General features: G+C 43.5%; 1 protein-coding gene across 1 annotated transcript in view; it reads left to right on the plus strand.

Moving 5' to 3' along the window:
• Positions 1–16,605, plus strand: part of dpysl4 (dihydropyrimidinase like 4) — a 56,284-nt gene that overhangs the window by 26,168 nt on the left and 13,511 nt on the right. Inside the window, exons 8-12 of the mRNA XM_078413677.1 lie at positions 4,897–5,017; positions 7,641–7,797; positions 9,308–9,449; positions 11,510–11,680; positions 15,050–15,229. Coding sequence (XP_078269803.1) covers positions 4,897–5,017; positions 7,641–7,797; positions 9,308–9,449; positions 11,510–11,680; positions 15,050–15,229 — 771 coding nt within the window. The remainder of the gene's footprint in view (positions 1–4,896; positions 5,018–7,640; positions 7,798–9,307; positions 9,450–11,509; positions 11,681–15,049; positions 15,230–16,605) is intronic.

Genomic DNA, 16,605 nt, shown 5'->3' on the forward strand with positions numbered 1-16,605 from the left:
AGCCCTTTCATATTTGCGGCATTCCTCTTGTCAACTTGGCATTTCTCCTGCCATTCATACTGTTTACCACAATACTTGCATATTTTACTCCATTATTGTTCCGCGCGCTGGGTTGACAGGCACGGACTGAATCGTGTTGTCTGTTCTCAACTCATCAGCTCTGAATTTCGGCAGCTCGGTGACCAAATGTCACCAAATCTAACACGACTTCCCTCAACCTTTGCTCATAAAAACCTTCATCTTGAATTCCTACCTCGGATCAATTAATCCGCTAAATCTTCCTGCTACCTCTTTGCATGGCAGGTTTTAATAATTCCCAGGAAGGTTTTAAAAACCTCTTCCACTGTCTCACTGTCAGACTTAATTATTTGGCACATGTCTCTTCCTTGGTGATAAACCAAATACAGCACCATCTTTGCATTCGCCTTCTTTTTAATAGCCGTTACCAGCGCAGTGTAGAAAAATCTGCATTGTGAACACCCGATACAGCAAATCTGCTTACAAATGAGTCACAACTTCATCTGGTAGGAGTGTTTGAGTCCCTGGACAATGAGGAAAAAAGGATTGAAGAAAGCAAGAGTTGCTTCGGGTTCCTTATAATGTGGTCTCCTTGAATGAACAAACTTGGGTTACATGATCGCTCTTCAGAATGTCTTTCTTCAGTCTGCAAAGATAACCCAGAGATTCCAGTACAATCACTTTCATTCTGCATCCCATTCACTCCGACGCCTTTATTTGGCCTCCTCCATTTATCCAGTGAAGGTCAATGACCACCACCTCACTTTCCACTTCGTATACTAAAGCCTGCAGGACACCACGCCATATTCAATCATTTCAGTTAATTTAGTCAACTGCTTCACTCTTGCCTTTCATATTCCCAATCGTTCGCTTTTATTTCTCCTCTTGATTTAATTTTTCTCCTCCTGCTCATACCTCACCCAGACTTTGCCATTGCATTGAGTTCTTTAACCCAACTCCATCTCATTAACCTGGAATCTGCTTTGTGAGGAATCTTCCCTTTTTTTCTCTCTGCCACTTCCCTACTTTCTCTGCAAGCTAAAACTCCGCCTTATTCCTGCAAAATTTACGCAGTTTCTTGCTCCACAGATGCTATCTAAGCTGTTCAATATATATTATATTTTCTGATATTTTTCAGATTTGCATTGTACAGAGTATTTTACTTTTGGGTTAATGGAAGGCATCTGCTTAGCTGTTCCATTCCGCTATCTGTTCGCAGTAAGCTGGGCTCCATAGTGTTGTATCTCTATTCTCCGGCCACATTATCATCAACACTCCAAAATCCAAGTCTTTCAAGTCTCACCATACAATCACCTCCCACAGCAATCTGCACTGCTCTCGACAGCAAATCAGTGTTCCAAAGGAAAACCACACAAAGTTGATGTAACATGATCACAGGACGGTGGCCTTCCCGAGGTGCCGCGGCGGTGGAACAGTTGAACCCGCCCTGAGAACCTGAAGGCTCAGCGGACCGCAGAACCAGGAGGGAGCCACTGGTGACGGCAGATGCGAGGAGCAAGAACCAGTAGGAGGGTGAACCAGGGTAATGCCTCCAGCGTCTTCGAGGTTGGCCTCAGGAGGTGTCCCCGGGATACAGAGATAGCCAGGCCAGGAGAGGAATGCTGGTTGTCGGGCTGATCTGGTCGAAAGCGACAGAGGAGGAGGCCCTGGGGCTTACCTGGATCGGGAACTGCACCAGTAGATCGAGCGGGCGGGCGGGCGGGCGGGTCGTACTTTGAGCTGTGGAAGTGGCAGCAAGGCATGCTGGCGCCTCCAAGTGTAAATATGCGAAAACAATTTCACTGTCCAGTTACACATGTGACAAATAAGCGGCATTGAGCCATTCTGACAGCACATCAGAATAGTGAAAGGCTTGGATAGAGTGGATGTCCACTAGTGGCAGAGTCTAGGACTACAGGTCAGAGCCTCAGAATTAAAGGCCGTTCTTTTAGGAAGGAGATGAGGAGAAATTTCTTTGGTCAGAGGGTGGTGAATCTGTGGAATTCTTTGTCACAGAAGGCTGTGGAGGCCAAGTCAGTGGATATTTTTAAGGCAGAGATAGATAGATTCTTGATTAGTGCGGTTGTCAGAGGTTATGGGGAGACAGCAGGAGAATGGGGTTAGGAAGGAAAGATAGATCAGCCATGATTGAATGGTGGAGTAGACTTGATGGGCCGAATGGCCTAATTCTGCTCCTATCACTTATGATCTTACGATTACAATATGCTGTCTCCAGTGACTGTTTTTACTTTGAATAATGTATAATTTAATACTCCGTGGGTTCTGGGTGAGTCATGTTGAATGTTTACTTCAGAGCTGTTTACTGCATGGAAATGGCCGCCCTCTGCCTTAGCAACACTTCCTGACGTGGAAAATGCCGAATGCTCACAATTACCATAAGTTGCCACCAGATGGCGAACATTTCTTACAATGTAGAAACAGAAGCATTGCTGAAACAAAGTTAAATACAATACAATACATCTTTATTGTCATTGTACAGGAGTACAACGAGATTGGGAATGCGCCTCCCATACGATGCAATAAATTAATTAGCTGGTCAGTATTAATTTAAACAACCCAATGAAACAAATTGTAACAGTTTTAAAACAGAATAAAGTGCAAGTAGATCTGTGCCAGTTCACTGTGCGATGTGACCATCCGGCTCAGCAGGACCGGCTCATGAAGCTGTTCCTGAGTCTGGAGGTGCGGGCGTAGAAGGCCTTGTATCGTCTGCCCGATGGTAGAAGTTCGAACAAACTATTGCAGGGGTGTGAAGAGTCTTTGTAAATGCTAGTGGCTTTTCTGAGGCATCGTGTGTTGTAGATGCCCTCCAAGGCTGGTAGCTGTGTTCCGATGGTCCTCTGAGCTCTATGCAGCTCTGTGCAGCGGTGGTGCTCTCTAGGGCGGCACAGTGGCGCAGCGGTAGAGTTGCTGCCTTACAGCGAATGCAGCGCCGGAGACTCAGGTTCGATCCTGACTACGGGTGCTCTACTGTATGGAGTTTGTACGTTCTCCCCATGACCTGCGTGGGTTTCCTCCGAGATCTTCGGTTTCCTCCCACACTCCAAAGACGTACAGGTTTGTAGGTTAATTGGCTGGGCAAATGTAAAAATTGTCCCTAGTGGGTGTAGGGTAGTGTTAATGTGCGGAGATCGCTGGGCGGCACGGACCCGGTGGGCCGAAGGGCCTGTTTCCGCGCTGTATCTCTAAATTTAAGTCTATGGACTACCCGCTGAAGAGCTTTCCTCTCTGCCTCCGTGCAGCTGAGATACCACACAGGGATGCCATGTGTTAGGATGCTCTCTATGGTGCAGCGGTAGAATGTCGTCAGCAGCTGTTGGGGTAGACCAGACTTCTTCAGTGTTCTCAGGTAGAACAGTCGTTGTACCTTTGTACTTTGTACAAAGTAAATCGATTGTACTTTGAAATATGCACCTGTAATAATTACAACCCACATTTTCCAACATCAGATTTTACAATTAAACACTTTGCCAATATCAACTATGGTATAGTCCACAATTTAACTTCATGTATATTACAACAAGATCAGATTATAAATGCCTGAGTTTTTCATAAATGTGTAGGAAGGAACTGCAGATGCTGGTTTAAACCGACGATGGACACAAAAAGCTGGAGTAACTTAGCGGGTCAGACAGCATCTCTGGAGAAAAGGAATGGGTGACACTTTGGTGGGTCGTTGGGTGACTCAGTCCACCTAGGCCAACCTGAAATCCCAGTTTCCAAACACTTTAATTCCCATTCCCACACTGACCTTTCTGTCTGGGGCCTCCTCCATTGTCAGCACAAATTGGAGGAACAGCACCTCATATTTCGCTTGGGCAGCTTACAACCCAACGGTATGACTATTGATTTCTCTAACCTCAAGTAACCCTGGCATCCCCTCTCTCTCTGTCCCTCCACCACCCAAGTTGTACCAGCTTCAAAGTCGTCTTGTTGAGTCTCTTTGTACTCACTTTCACCTCGCATGCAGCTAACAATGGCCTGTTTCCTTTATCATCGTTACGTTTTTGCATTCATTCATCTGTTCTATATCTTTCTATATCACCGTCTATATCTCTCATTTCCATTTCCCCTGGCTCTCAGTCTGAAGAAGGGTCTCGACCCGAAACGCCACCTATTCCTGTTCTCCAGAGATGCTGTCTGACCCGTTGAGTTACTCCAACTTTTGCGTCTATCTTGATTCTGTTTTATTTAAGTGAAGGAGGCTACATTCCATTACAGATTCTGGAGGAGTACTAAATTACAGCAGCCATAGGATTTCTTTATCAAGCTATCCAGCTATCCATGAATGCACAGCCCAGCATTGCCAGTTTCATGGTGTTAAGATGAAGATAGATTTGCTATCGTTATACCACAAAAGTCTGACTTGTCATGTATGGATGAAGCTGGGTTTGGAGTCTAATCATTCATGTTACAAATGTAATAGCTGTGCAATCAACAATGTTCTTATTATATATGTTATAACTTATATATGTCACGTAGGAAAATAACTGCAGATGCTGGTACAAATCGAAGGTATCACAAATAGCTGGAGTAACTCAGCGGGTCAGGCAGCATCTCTGGAGAGGAGGAATGGGTGACGTTTCAGGTCGAGACCCTTCTTCAGACTGATATGTTATATATGTCACAGTCATTACATTTACATCAGTTTGGAAAATGTCATCATCTTTCATGAGGAGGGAGCAATAGACATTGGCTCAAAGGGCCAAAATGCACCTATTGACTATTGTCTATTGTCTATTGACAGAGGATAAAAAGGGAAGGTTGAGTTTTCTTTAATCAGAGGGCAAGAGGAGGGATATGTGAAATACATTTTTCATCACTAAAGTAAAACTATAATCAAAATGTTTCTTGCAGGTTGAAGCCGAAGCAGTGTATCGTGCAATCACGATCGCAAGCCAAGCCAACTGCCCCTTGTACGTCACCAAGGTCATGAGCAAAAGTGCCGCTGACGTCATCGCACAAGCACGGAAGAAAGGTAGAGAGACCACCGTGACACGTTACAGCTCATCTGAATGTAGATGCTTTTTCTTCCTTGCTCAGTCAGACTGGTTCTTTCAGATTATCTGGATCGTATGCATCATGATCCTGATCATTTGTTTACTTTTTTGTTTAGAGGTACTGCGTGGAGACAGGCCCATCGAGTCCGCACCGACCAGCGACCCCCGCACATGAACACTACCCTACACACACTCGGGACAATTTTACATTTACACCTAGCCCAATTAACCTACGTCTTTTTATTTATGTGCGAAAAGGAGCAGGAAGAAGTGTGAACTTATTTAGTCCTACCCCCATTCCCTAATCAATATTTATCAAGTATTATCTATAATAACTAATACCTAAAATACATATATAACTACATATATACTCACTCACCCCTACAATCATATGAATATACCTATTTGCACAATAATGTCTATATTAACTACATCTGATATATATACATACATTAGGCCAATCATATATATACATATACCCGACCATTGACATACAAAATATAAATACAAATATCTCGGAGAAAACCCACGCAGGTCATGGGGGGAACGTACAAACTCTGTACAAACAAGCACCCGTAGTCGGGATTGTACCCGGGTCTCTGGCGCTGTGAGGCAGCAACTCTACCGCTGCGTCACCATGCCGCCCTTCTAATACTATTATGCTGTAGTTCCAAGCCTACAGTCATATCTCACCAGTGGAGAGATTTATAGATATTCTGACACTTTCAGAGTCAGGATTATTCGGAATTATTGAATTGTATATATTACAAGAATTAAATGTGGATTTTAAATATGCATATAGCTGGGGCAGCACTGTGGCGCACTGGTAGAGCTGCTGCATCACAGCGCCAGAGACCTGGGTTCCTTCCTCACTATGAGTGCTATCCTCTGTAGAGTTTGTACATTCTCCCTGTGAAGGTTTGTCGGTTAATTGGCTTCTGTAAAATTGTAGAATAGATCTAGTGAATGGGTGATCATTGGTCTGCACCGACTCGTGGGTGAAGTCCTGTTTACACACTGTATCTTTATACTAAAGTTAAATAATAAAACACTGAATTATAGAAAGCTGTGTCCCATTAACAAAATAATGGGCCAAAAGTGGCATAAATGTAGTTAATATTTGATCTCTATGGAAGAATAGGCTTTCATGGGCAGTCTCGGCCAAGAGTTGGGGCCAAGGTCAAAATTAGTCTCTGTTTACTTCCTGGGAGGTTGACAAGATGGAAACGAAATGGGGCTGGTAGTATAGAAACATAGAAATATAGAAAATAGGTGCAGGTGGAGGCCATTTGGCCCTTAGAGCCAGCACCGCCATTCATTGTGATCATGGCTGATCATCCACAATCAGTAACCCGTGCCTGCCTTCTCCCCATATCCCTTGATTCCACTAGCCCCTAGAGCTCTATCTAACTCTCTTTTAAATTCATCCAGTGAATTGGCCTCCACTGCCTTCTGTGGCAGAGAATTCCACAAATTCACAACTCTCTGGGTGAAAAAGCTTCTCACCTCAGTTTAAAAGGGCCTCCCCTTTATTCTTAGACTGTGACCCCTGGTTCTGGACTCCCCCAACATTGGGAACATTTTTCCTGCATCTAGCTTGTCCAGTCCTTTTATAATTTTATACGTCTCCATAAGATCCCCTCTCATCCTTCTAAATGACAACATGTCCCAGATTTCACTAACTGAATTCAACCAAAATGTTTACATTTCTTTATAAGAATAGCATAAATACCATCTGCAGAGTCATCCCAGGCCAGGGTGATGAAGACAAAATACGTTTTATAAAGAGAGATGATTTCTAATCTAATATTAGATTATCTTTTGCTGTTCTGCAAATTCAGGATAAAAACTCTTGCAGTATTTAAAAAATAACTGAATATATGCTGGAGATTTCTAGTAACATAATTTTAAGCAATTTCTTTTTCAAGAAATTAATATTGGGGGCCAGTTTATCAAGTTTGCTGAGTGTTTGTAAACATTGTCCATGGACATTGCTCATGTCCTGCCAAGGATGTTTGCTCCATTGCCAACTAGCTTTTGCATTGGAAACAATTATTTAATTAATTACACTTATTACCTTACCATGACCATCCAAATATTTCCTTACAAGAATGAATAGATAAACCAAGTTGACATGTTTGAGGATCAATTCTGGTGACTGGGAATGTATTTGTAATTCTCCAGGGGCTGGTTTACAAATTATAAAGTCATAAGGTCACAAGTGATAGGAATAGAATTATGTCATTCAGCCCATCATGTCTACTCCGTCATTCAATCATGGCTGATCTATCTCTCCCTCTTAACCCCATTCTCCTGCCTTCTCCCCATAACCTCTGACACCCGTACTAATCTAGAATCTATCTATCTCTGTCTTGAAAATATCCACTAACTTGGCCTCCACAGCCTTCTGCGGCAAAGAATTCCACAGATTCACCACCCTCTGACCAAATAAATTTCATCTCAACTCCTTCCCAAAAGAATGTCCCTTAATTCTGAGGCTTATCGCATTAATTTCATTGTGTTTCTGCAAAGTACCCTATAATAAGTGAAATAGGAAACTTGAGTACAAAGTACTTACCATTTCTCTGTGTGGTTTAACAGGTGCCGTTGTATATGGAGAGCCAGTCACAGCAAGCCTGGGGACTGATGGATCCCACTACTGGAGTAAGAACTGGGCAAAAGCTGCTGCCTTTGTCACCTCCCCTCCGCTCAGCACAGACACCACTACCCCTGATTACTTAAATTCCCTCCTCTCCTGGTAAGTTGCCTCACTGCTTACTAATAATTATATATATTTATTTTTTTGCAATGTAATGGAAGAAAATAGTGACTCTAATGTGAACTAAAACCATGGAGAATAAGGTAAAATCAGACTGTAATAGATCCATGCACATAGGATATGTGGTTAACACAATGAAATGAATTGGATAATTATGTGGTTAAAGCCTCTAGCTGCTAGGCAGTTTGTATCTGTCTTAGCCAAAATGAAATTCTATTCTTTATGTAACAGGAGTTCATTTGCGCAGAGCAGACAGAGAAAGCCTGTTCACTTAGAATAGTGGGAGTGAGATGCCCATTATTATCCGAATGGTGTCAGATTAGGAAAAGGGGAGGTGCTATGAAAACTGGGTGTGCTTGTACATCAGTCACTGAAAGTAAGCATGCAGGTACAGCAGGCAGTGAAGAAATCCTTCATTGTGAGAGGATTTATAGACAATAGGTGCAGGAGTAGGCCATTCGGCCCTTCGAACCGGCACCGCCATTCAATGTGATCATGGCTGATCATTCACAATCAGTACCCCGTTCCTGCCTTCTCCCCATATCCCTTGATTCTGCTATCTTTAGAAGCTCTATCTAGCTCTCTCTTGAAAGCTTTGATTTGAGTTTAGGAGCAAGGAGGTCCTACTTCAGTTGTACAGGACCCTGGTGAGACTGCACCTGGAGTATTATGTGCAATTCTGATCTCCTCATTTGAGGAAAGACATTATTCCTATTGAGGGAGTGCAGCGTAGGTTCACCGGGTTAATTCCCGGGATGGCAGGACTGACATATGATGAAAGAATGGATCGGCTGGGCTTGTATTCACTGGCATTTAGAAGGATAAGAGGGGATCTGAGAGTAACAAATATAATTCTTAAAGGATTGGACGGGCTAGATACAGGAAAAATGTTTCCGATGTTGGGGAGTCCAGAACCAGGGGTCACAGTTTAAGAATAAGGGGTAGGCCATTTAAGACTCAGATGAGAAAAAACATTTTCACCCAGAGAGTTGTGAATCTGTGGAATTCTCTGCCACAGAAGGCAGTGGAGGCCCATTCACTGGGGTGTTTTCAAGAGAAAATTAGATTTAGCTCTTCGGGCTAAAGGAATCAAAGGATATGGGGGGAAAAGCAGGAACCGGGGTACTGATTTTAGATTTATTCACAAAATGCTGGAGTAACTCAGCAGGTCAGGCAGCATCTCGGGAGAGAAGGAATGGGTGACGTTTCGGGTCGAGACCCTTCTTCAGTCTGAAGAACCCATTCCTTCTCTCCCGAGATGCTGTCTGACCTGCTGAGTTATTCCAGCATTTTGTGAATAAATCGATTTGTACCAGCATCCACAGTTATTTTCTTATACTACTGATTTTAGATGATCAGCCATGATTGTATTGAATGGCGGTGCTGTCTCGAAGGGCTGAAATGGCGTGCTCCTACACCTATTTTTCAATGTTCCTATGTTTGGATCTGACACGTGGTAACTTGCCTTTTAATTTGCTTCTGAACACAGTGGCGATTTGCAGGTTACTGGCAGTGCCCACTGTGCATTCACCACTGCCCAGAAAGCCATCGGGAAAGATGACTTCCGACTGATCCCAGAGGGAGTTAATGGTATTGAAGAGAGGATGACCATTATTTGGGATAAGGCTGTGGTATGTAAACACTATAAAATAAGCAGCATACACCATTGTATTGAAAAGGAACTGCAGATGTTGGCTTACCAAAGAAAGATACAAAGTGTTGGAGTAACTCAAGAGGGTCAGGCAGCATCTCTGGAGAACATGGACAGGCAACGTTTCGGGTCGGGATCCTTCCTCCGACTCAAGTCTTCTTCAGACTGAGAAGCATATTCCATAGAATACTTTTGTTGAATATTTCTAAAGTAAGTGATTTCAGCTTAGCTGTAGATGACCAGAAATATAACTAGATGCCAAAAGGCTCAAAAAGACGGATATATTTTCACAAGTGCCTGGGTTCAGTAGAGTTTATTTTATTATTGTCACGTGTACCAAGGAACAGTGAAATTCCTCATCTTAGCGAAAGGCTGAAGATAGACACAAAAAGCTGGAGTATTTCAGCGGGTCAGACAGCATCTCTGGAGAAAAGGAATAGGTGACGTTTCGGATCGAGACCCTTTTTCAGACTGCATTTCAGTCTCGGGACTCCAGCTTTTTTGTGTCCATCTTCGGTTTAAACCAGTTCCTTTCTGCAGATCAAGGCTGAACAAGAGATGGGAAAAGGGAGTTTTGGCGAAAGGAGCTATTTAAAGTTAATCGTTCTCTGAAAGTGGCAACGTGGGTGGAAAAGGTGGTGAAGAAGTCATTCTGGCAGCGTCAGTCAGGGCACTGAACACATGAATTAGAACGTTATGTTGCGTCTGTACAAGGCACAGGTTAGAGCACACTAGAAGTTTTGTGTACAGTTTGAGTCACCAATTTTCAGGAAGGATGCCATTAAGCTGGAAGGGATGCAGAAAAGTCAAGTCAAGTCAAGTCAATTTTATTTGTATAGCTCATTTAAAGACAACCCACGTTGACCAAAGTGCTGTACATCAGTTCAAGCACTAAGAAACGAACATACAATGGCACACAAACATAACAGCACATACATAAACAGTTCACAGCGCCCCCTCAGAGTGCCTTAAACGCTAGGGAGTAGAAATAGGTTTTGAGCCTGGACTTAAAGGAGTCGATGGAGTTCTGATGGGGAGAGGGATGTGTTCCACAGTCTAGGAGCTGCAACCGCAAAAGCGCGGTCACCCCTGAGCTTAAGCCTAGACCACGGGATAGTGAGTAGCCCCAAGTCGGCCGACCTGAGGGACCTGGAGATAGAGTGGTGGGTTAGAAGATTTTTGATATAAGGGGGGGGGGGGGGCAAGCCTGTTTAGGGCTTTGTATGTGAATAGGAGGAGCTTGAAGTTGATTCTGTACCGTACTGGGAGCCAGTGGAGAGAGGCCAGAATCGGGGTGATGTGGTCCCTTTTACGGGTACCCGTCAGAAGTCTCGCTGCGGCGTTTTGGACCAATTGCAGGCGGGACAGGGATACATAAAAGATACATATGGATGTTACTGAAACTGAAAACCTCGAGTTGTAAAGGTAACCTGGGTTTTTTTCTACCTGGAATGTAGGAGGCTGAGTTAGGGCCTTATAGAAGTATGGGGGATAAGGTGAATGGTCACAATCACGCAGGTAGGGAAGTGTAAAACTGGAAGGCATAGATTTAAGGTGAGAGAAGAAAGATTTAAAGAGAATCCAAGTGACAACTTTTTCACACAGGATGGTGGGTATGTGGAATGAGCTGCCAGGGGAAGTGATAGAGGTGGGTAACATTACTCCATTTAAAAGACGTTTGGGTGGGTTCAAAGATTGAAATGGTTTAGAGGGATATGAGCCAACATACAGACAAATGGGACTGGCTCAGCTGGGCAACTTGGTCAACATTGATGAGTTGGGCCGAAGGGCCTCTTTCTATGCTGTATATTCCGGTGACTCTGGATCCATCTGTCCAATATTCAGGCAGATTTTATGCTGATTCAATGCTGCAAAGAAAAGGAAATTCCCAGAGCTTGCAGTCGGAGATGGTTCTGACCATACAATGCTGTTGGTCTTATTTTAACAGAAAGTACAACATAACAGCTAATCAGTGACTCATTGCACATTCTTTGTAAAATGACTGTTGTAAACATTTTTTTTATCACTTGCACATTGCAGATTACAGGAAAGATGAATGAGAATGAATTTGTAGCAGTTACAAGCACCAATGCTGCAAAAATCTTCAACCTTTATCCCAGAAAGGGCCGAATTGCTGTTGGTTCCGATGCTGATTTAGTTATCTGGGATCCAGAAGCAGCCAAGATCATTTCGGCAAAGACCCATAATCTGGTAATGTTAATAATGTTATTGTTTTATTGCTCAGATAAATTGCTAAAGTTGCCTAATAGCTGGAAGTCCGAGTGGACTTATTATTAGGTCATGATGGGGATGCTGTTCTTGAACAGATCTTATCTACAAAATCCAGCGTTGCTTGGAGTGCTCATTGACAAAGATCTGGAGGTCAAAATTCTTCCTCTCTTTTTCGATGTGCATATGCAGTTGTGTCTATACATTATAGTCCACTTCTGAGATTCTGCCGCATTCAGAACAACATTTTGGAATAAAACACACATAACATATAATCATACTTAGCGCAATGAGAGGCACATGCAGGAATTTAAATTGGATCACATTTGATGGGCCATAACTTTTGACATGCTTGATTATTACTGGGGTGAGCCAGAACAATTGAGGCTGCATTTCTACCCATGGCATTCAAGAGAGAGCTAGGTAGAGCTCTTAAGGATAGCGGAGTCAGGGGGTATGGGGAGAAAGCAGGAACGGGGTACTGATTGAGAATGATCAGCCATGATCACATTGAATGGTGGTGCTGGCTCGAAGGGCCGAATGGCCTACTCCTGCACCTATTGTCTATTGTCTTATCAAGTAAAGTCACATTTGATGAGGATGTTTACAATACATACAAATTTCAGTTGGAATAATAACGTCTCCAATCTAGATTCTGGGATCCACATCGTCAGCCAACCGGAGACATTGCAACCTAAGTCCTCTGAAACCAATGATACAGGCAGATAACTGACGAAGGTGTAGTTTCCTGATATGGTGGGATAATGACGACTGCTGAGTTGCCTCCTCTCACACACCGAGTGTTTACATTCCCTCGGTGTAACTTTTACAGTCTCTATAAAAAAACACGAGTCACCACGAAGGCAGAATATCTCAAGTCAGTACAATTGATGTTCCTTCAGAGATGCTCCAATCCACCCTCACAGTGTCATGTGTTAACAGAGCTGCCTCGTATCATTGATTGCCATTACCTTCTATGTTTTGTCCTGAGAAATTGCAGACGAAAACGCAGTGTACAAGATGCAAATCCTTTGATTAGCATTCTGCCTGCATCTCTTGTTTCTTCAAGCGTAGTATTTGAAGACAGAACACTGATATCCCCAGTATGCTTGAGGCACAGTTTGGCAAGAGCAATGTGTGCTAATACAAGAATAAAAGCTGAAATGCAGCCACAGATATTTTTCACTGAAGTTAAAATTGTTCATATCTAAAGACAGTAAAGTTATTGAGCAAAAGAGGAAGTTACTCCAGCGGATGCCAACCTAAAATAAAAACTCGCTGCTGTGACAGCTTCTTTAGTTTAGTTTAGAGATACAGCGCAGAAACAGGCCCGCCGAGTACACACCGACCAGCGATCCCCGCCCATTAACACGATCCTACACACACTAGGGACGATTTATAATTTTACCCAGCCAATTAACCTCCAAACCTGTACGTCTTTGGAGTGTGGGAGGAAACCGGAGCTCCCGGGGAAAACCCACGCAGGTCACGGGGAGAACGTACAAACTCCGTACAGACAAGCACCTGTAGTCAGCGTCGAATCCAGTTCTCTGGCGCTGTAAAGCAGCAACTCTACTGCTGGTGCCACTGTGCCACGCAGGCAGACAGGACTAGAATTGAAATAGTAGATCATTGCCCTCTCATCCCCTGCTGCCTTGCAGAAGTCTGTCAACCTAAACAATGTTTCCTGATTGCCGTGTGTTTCCAATGTTTTCTGCTTTCATTACATCGAGCACTTCCAGTTTGGATACAGGATTGATTGAGTCAAGTTCTTTCCTTGCCCTGTTCTGTGATGCGCTACCATCATTAGGCATAGTCAATGAAATGTAACGCAGCAAGAGATGTATGTTGAAATGTCGCTTAGGAAATTCAGTCAATTTCTCACAGTGGAGAATATTGACCAAAGACCAAAGGTCAGACTTCATCACAGCTTCTCAATGCTGATTCGGCCCTTTCTGATGAGGACCAGCTCATCGACGGGGTCTCCCTCGATGTAATGGGATTATGTTTGCATGCTCGGCACTACACTCCTGAAACAGCCACTTTACATATCACGGCATCAAACTACCAGGTGGTCAGAAAAAAAGATTCAATGATGGACTGAAAGCTTGCTTGAAGAAATGCAACATCTGCATTGACTCCTCGGGATCTTCTGGCTTGTGCTCCAAGTGGAAAGGAAGCATTTCAACTGGTGTTAAGAACCTCAAGGACATACATCAGTGGGACGAAACACACCAGCACTCAAATTACACAAATGTCTGCCCCACTGGCCATCCCCCAGCCCATCTATACAAGAGTCCAGCGTCCCCCAGCCCATCTATACAAGAGTCCAGCATCCCCCATTGCCCTCAGTACTAGAAGAAGCAGATGTGCACAAGTGTTAGCATGTATGTTTGTGCATGTGTGTACACGTATCTGTGGGTGTGATGAATGTTGGCTTTCACGTCTCCTGCAACCCTCACCTTTGCCTCCATCCCCTCCCTCAAAGCACACAGCCTCCTTTCTGGCTTGCGTTTCACCCACCAAGATCACAAAGTACATTTCTGAAAATTTAAGTAACTTTTCCTCTTCACTGTGGCATCTCACCCCCTCAAGACTACAATAACGTATACTGCTGACTTCTGGCTGTCACGGGCAGTGCTCGTTACAGAGCTGGCACCCTTCTATGACTACGACACTGCAAAGTGCTGACAGCAGTGTTCGATTCGGCCTAGAAACTGCATTCTTCCCATTTTTAAACTTCTTTCTGGGTCACCCTAAAGCTATTTCAAACCTCATTTTGATTACTTTCTCAGCGGGCACATAATTGGGTGCTAGTGTTTTGGCAAAGTCATTTTTAATGCTCTACAAGTATATATTTCCATGACGTTATAAGATGGCCATTCATCCCGATTACTCTATGCCCATTTTCAGAGCAAACCTGTGAGAACCATTCCCCACCCATTTCCCTGTAACCTCCCACATGTTGTTCTTTGACATTCACCAATCCTACTTATCAGTCACACAAGGGGAATTAACAGTGGCCAATTAACCTACCAGTACATCTTTGGTACATGGGAGGAAACCAGAGCTTCTAGGAGAAACACAAATGGTCAACGGAGGAACATGCAAACTTCACACAGACCAGACTGCACCCAAGGTCAGGATTGAATCTGAGGCACCACTGTGCCACCTTGGTGATACAGCTGAAATCCAATAGTTAGGCATTTACTTTAATTTTTTTTTTTAAGTTAGCGCAGGAGCGACTAACAATATGGGTATTGAAAGTCAACTTTGTAAAATGGTCACGTCAAGTGCACACTAAATGGTGTGAGATGCAAACTGATATCGTTGCTGCATTATGTCTCCTAGGCAATTGAGTACAACATCTTTGAAGGGATGGAATGCCATGGAGCTCCTTCAGTCGTTGTAAGCCAAGGTAAAATAGTCTTTGAATACGGGACCATTCATGCCACAGAGGGATCCGGACGCTTCATTCCCAAAAAAACATTCCCGGACTACGTTTACAAAAGAATAAAGGCAAGAAGCAAGGTAAAGTGTTTGATCTTTCTGCATCAATATTAGGTCATTAATTCATATCATATCATCATATATATACAGCCGGAAACAGGCCTTTTCGGCCCACCAAGTCCGTGCCGCCCAGCGATCCCCGCACATTAACACTATCCTACACCCACTAGGGACAATTTTTACATTTACCCAGCCAATTAACCTCATACCAATTGTGAGGAGAAACTTCAATTGATATCTCTACAATTTGTAGAAATAAATATCTTCTTCACTGGATAAACGGGTGTCCCATCAGTTCAATGGTTATGTTTCCAGAATAGAAATATAGGGGTTGAAATTAATAAATCAATAATTTGACGAATGGGAATTAATTCTCTTTTTTTAAAATAAAAAGTCTGCTTGAAATTTGAAAATATATAAAAGTACAACTATTTTACAAAGGATATTGAGCATGGAGTATTGAGTGAAATGCGTGCAATCGTGGTACGGAAGGAGCATTTACTTCGTTACTTAGCAGTATTTTTAACTTGTTTTGGTCCAGGCAAAAAGGCTTGGTTGCAAGCCTTGGTTTAAATGTAATTCATAGCCGCAGTTCTTTGAGCAGGAGGTTGGTGAATATGCCAATTTCAAGCTTTCAATGTTGATCGAGTACAGTATAGCCCCGAGTTCATGCTTTATTGTGGAAGTGCTCAACCACCTTTCCCCTCTTTCTTTGATTTAGATTTAGATTTAGAGATACAGCGCAGAAACAGGCTCTTCGGCCCACCGGGTCCACGCCGCCCAGCGATCCCCACACATTAACACTATCCTACACCCACTAGGGACAATTTTTACATTTTGTCCAGCCAATTAACCTACAAACCTGTACGTCTTTGGAGTGTGGGAGGAAACTGAAGATCTCGGAGAAAACCCACGCAGGTCACGGGGAGAACGTACAAACTCCGTACAGACAGCACCAGTATCGAACCTGAGTCTCCGGAGCTGCATTCGCTGTAAGGCAGCAACTCTACCGCTGCGCCACCGTGCCGCCCTAGATGTTGCCGAACTTGACGCCCCAGTTCACGAGTCTTCATGGCCACATTCCTACTCAATTAGAACAAAAAGAAAAGCTATAGAAATGTTGAGATTATAAGCGGTTAACAGATTGTGGACGATTTTGCTGGTTACCACTTCTAAATTTTACACTCACGTGATGAATGGAATCTATTGATTCTGCGAGCAATGATTTTGAGAATTAATCTTATTTGAGTCAGAGTCATAGAGTCCGGCCCAACTTGCCCGTTCCGACCAAGATGCTTAATCAAAACTAGCCCCACATGCCTGCATTTGGCCCTTATCCCTCTAAATCTCTCCTATCCAAGTACCTGTCCTGTCCAAGTTCCTATCCAAATGTCATA

This window comes from Rhinoraja longicauda, chromosome 16 (genome assembly GCF_053455715.1).
Source record: "Rhinoraja longicauda isolate Sanriku21f chromosome 16, sRhiLon1.1, whole genome shotgun sequence".
Classification (NCBI taxonomy): domain Eukaryota; kingdom Metazoa; phylum Chordata; class Chondrichthyes; order Rajiformes; family Arhynchobatidae; genus Rhinoraja; species Rhinoraja longicauda.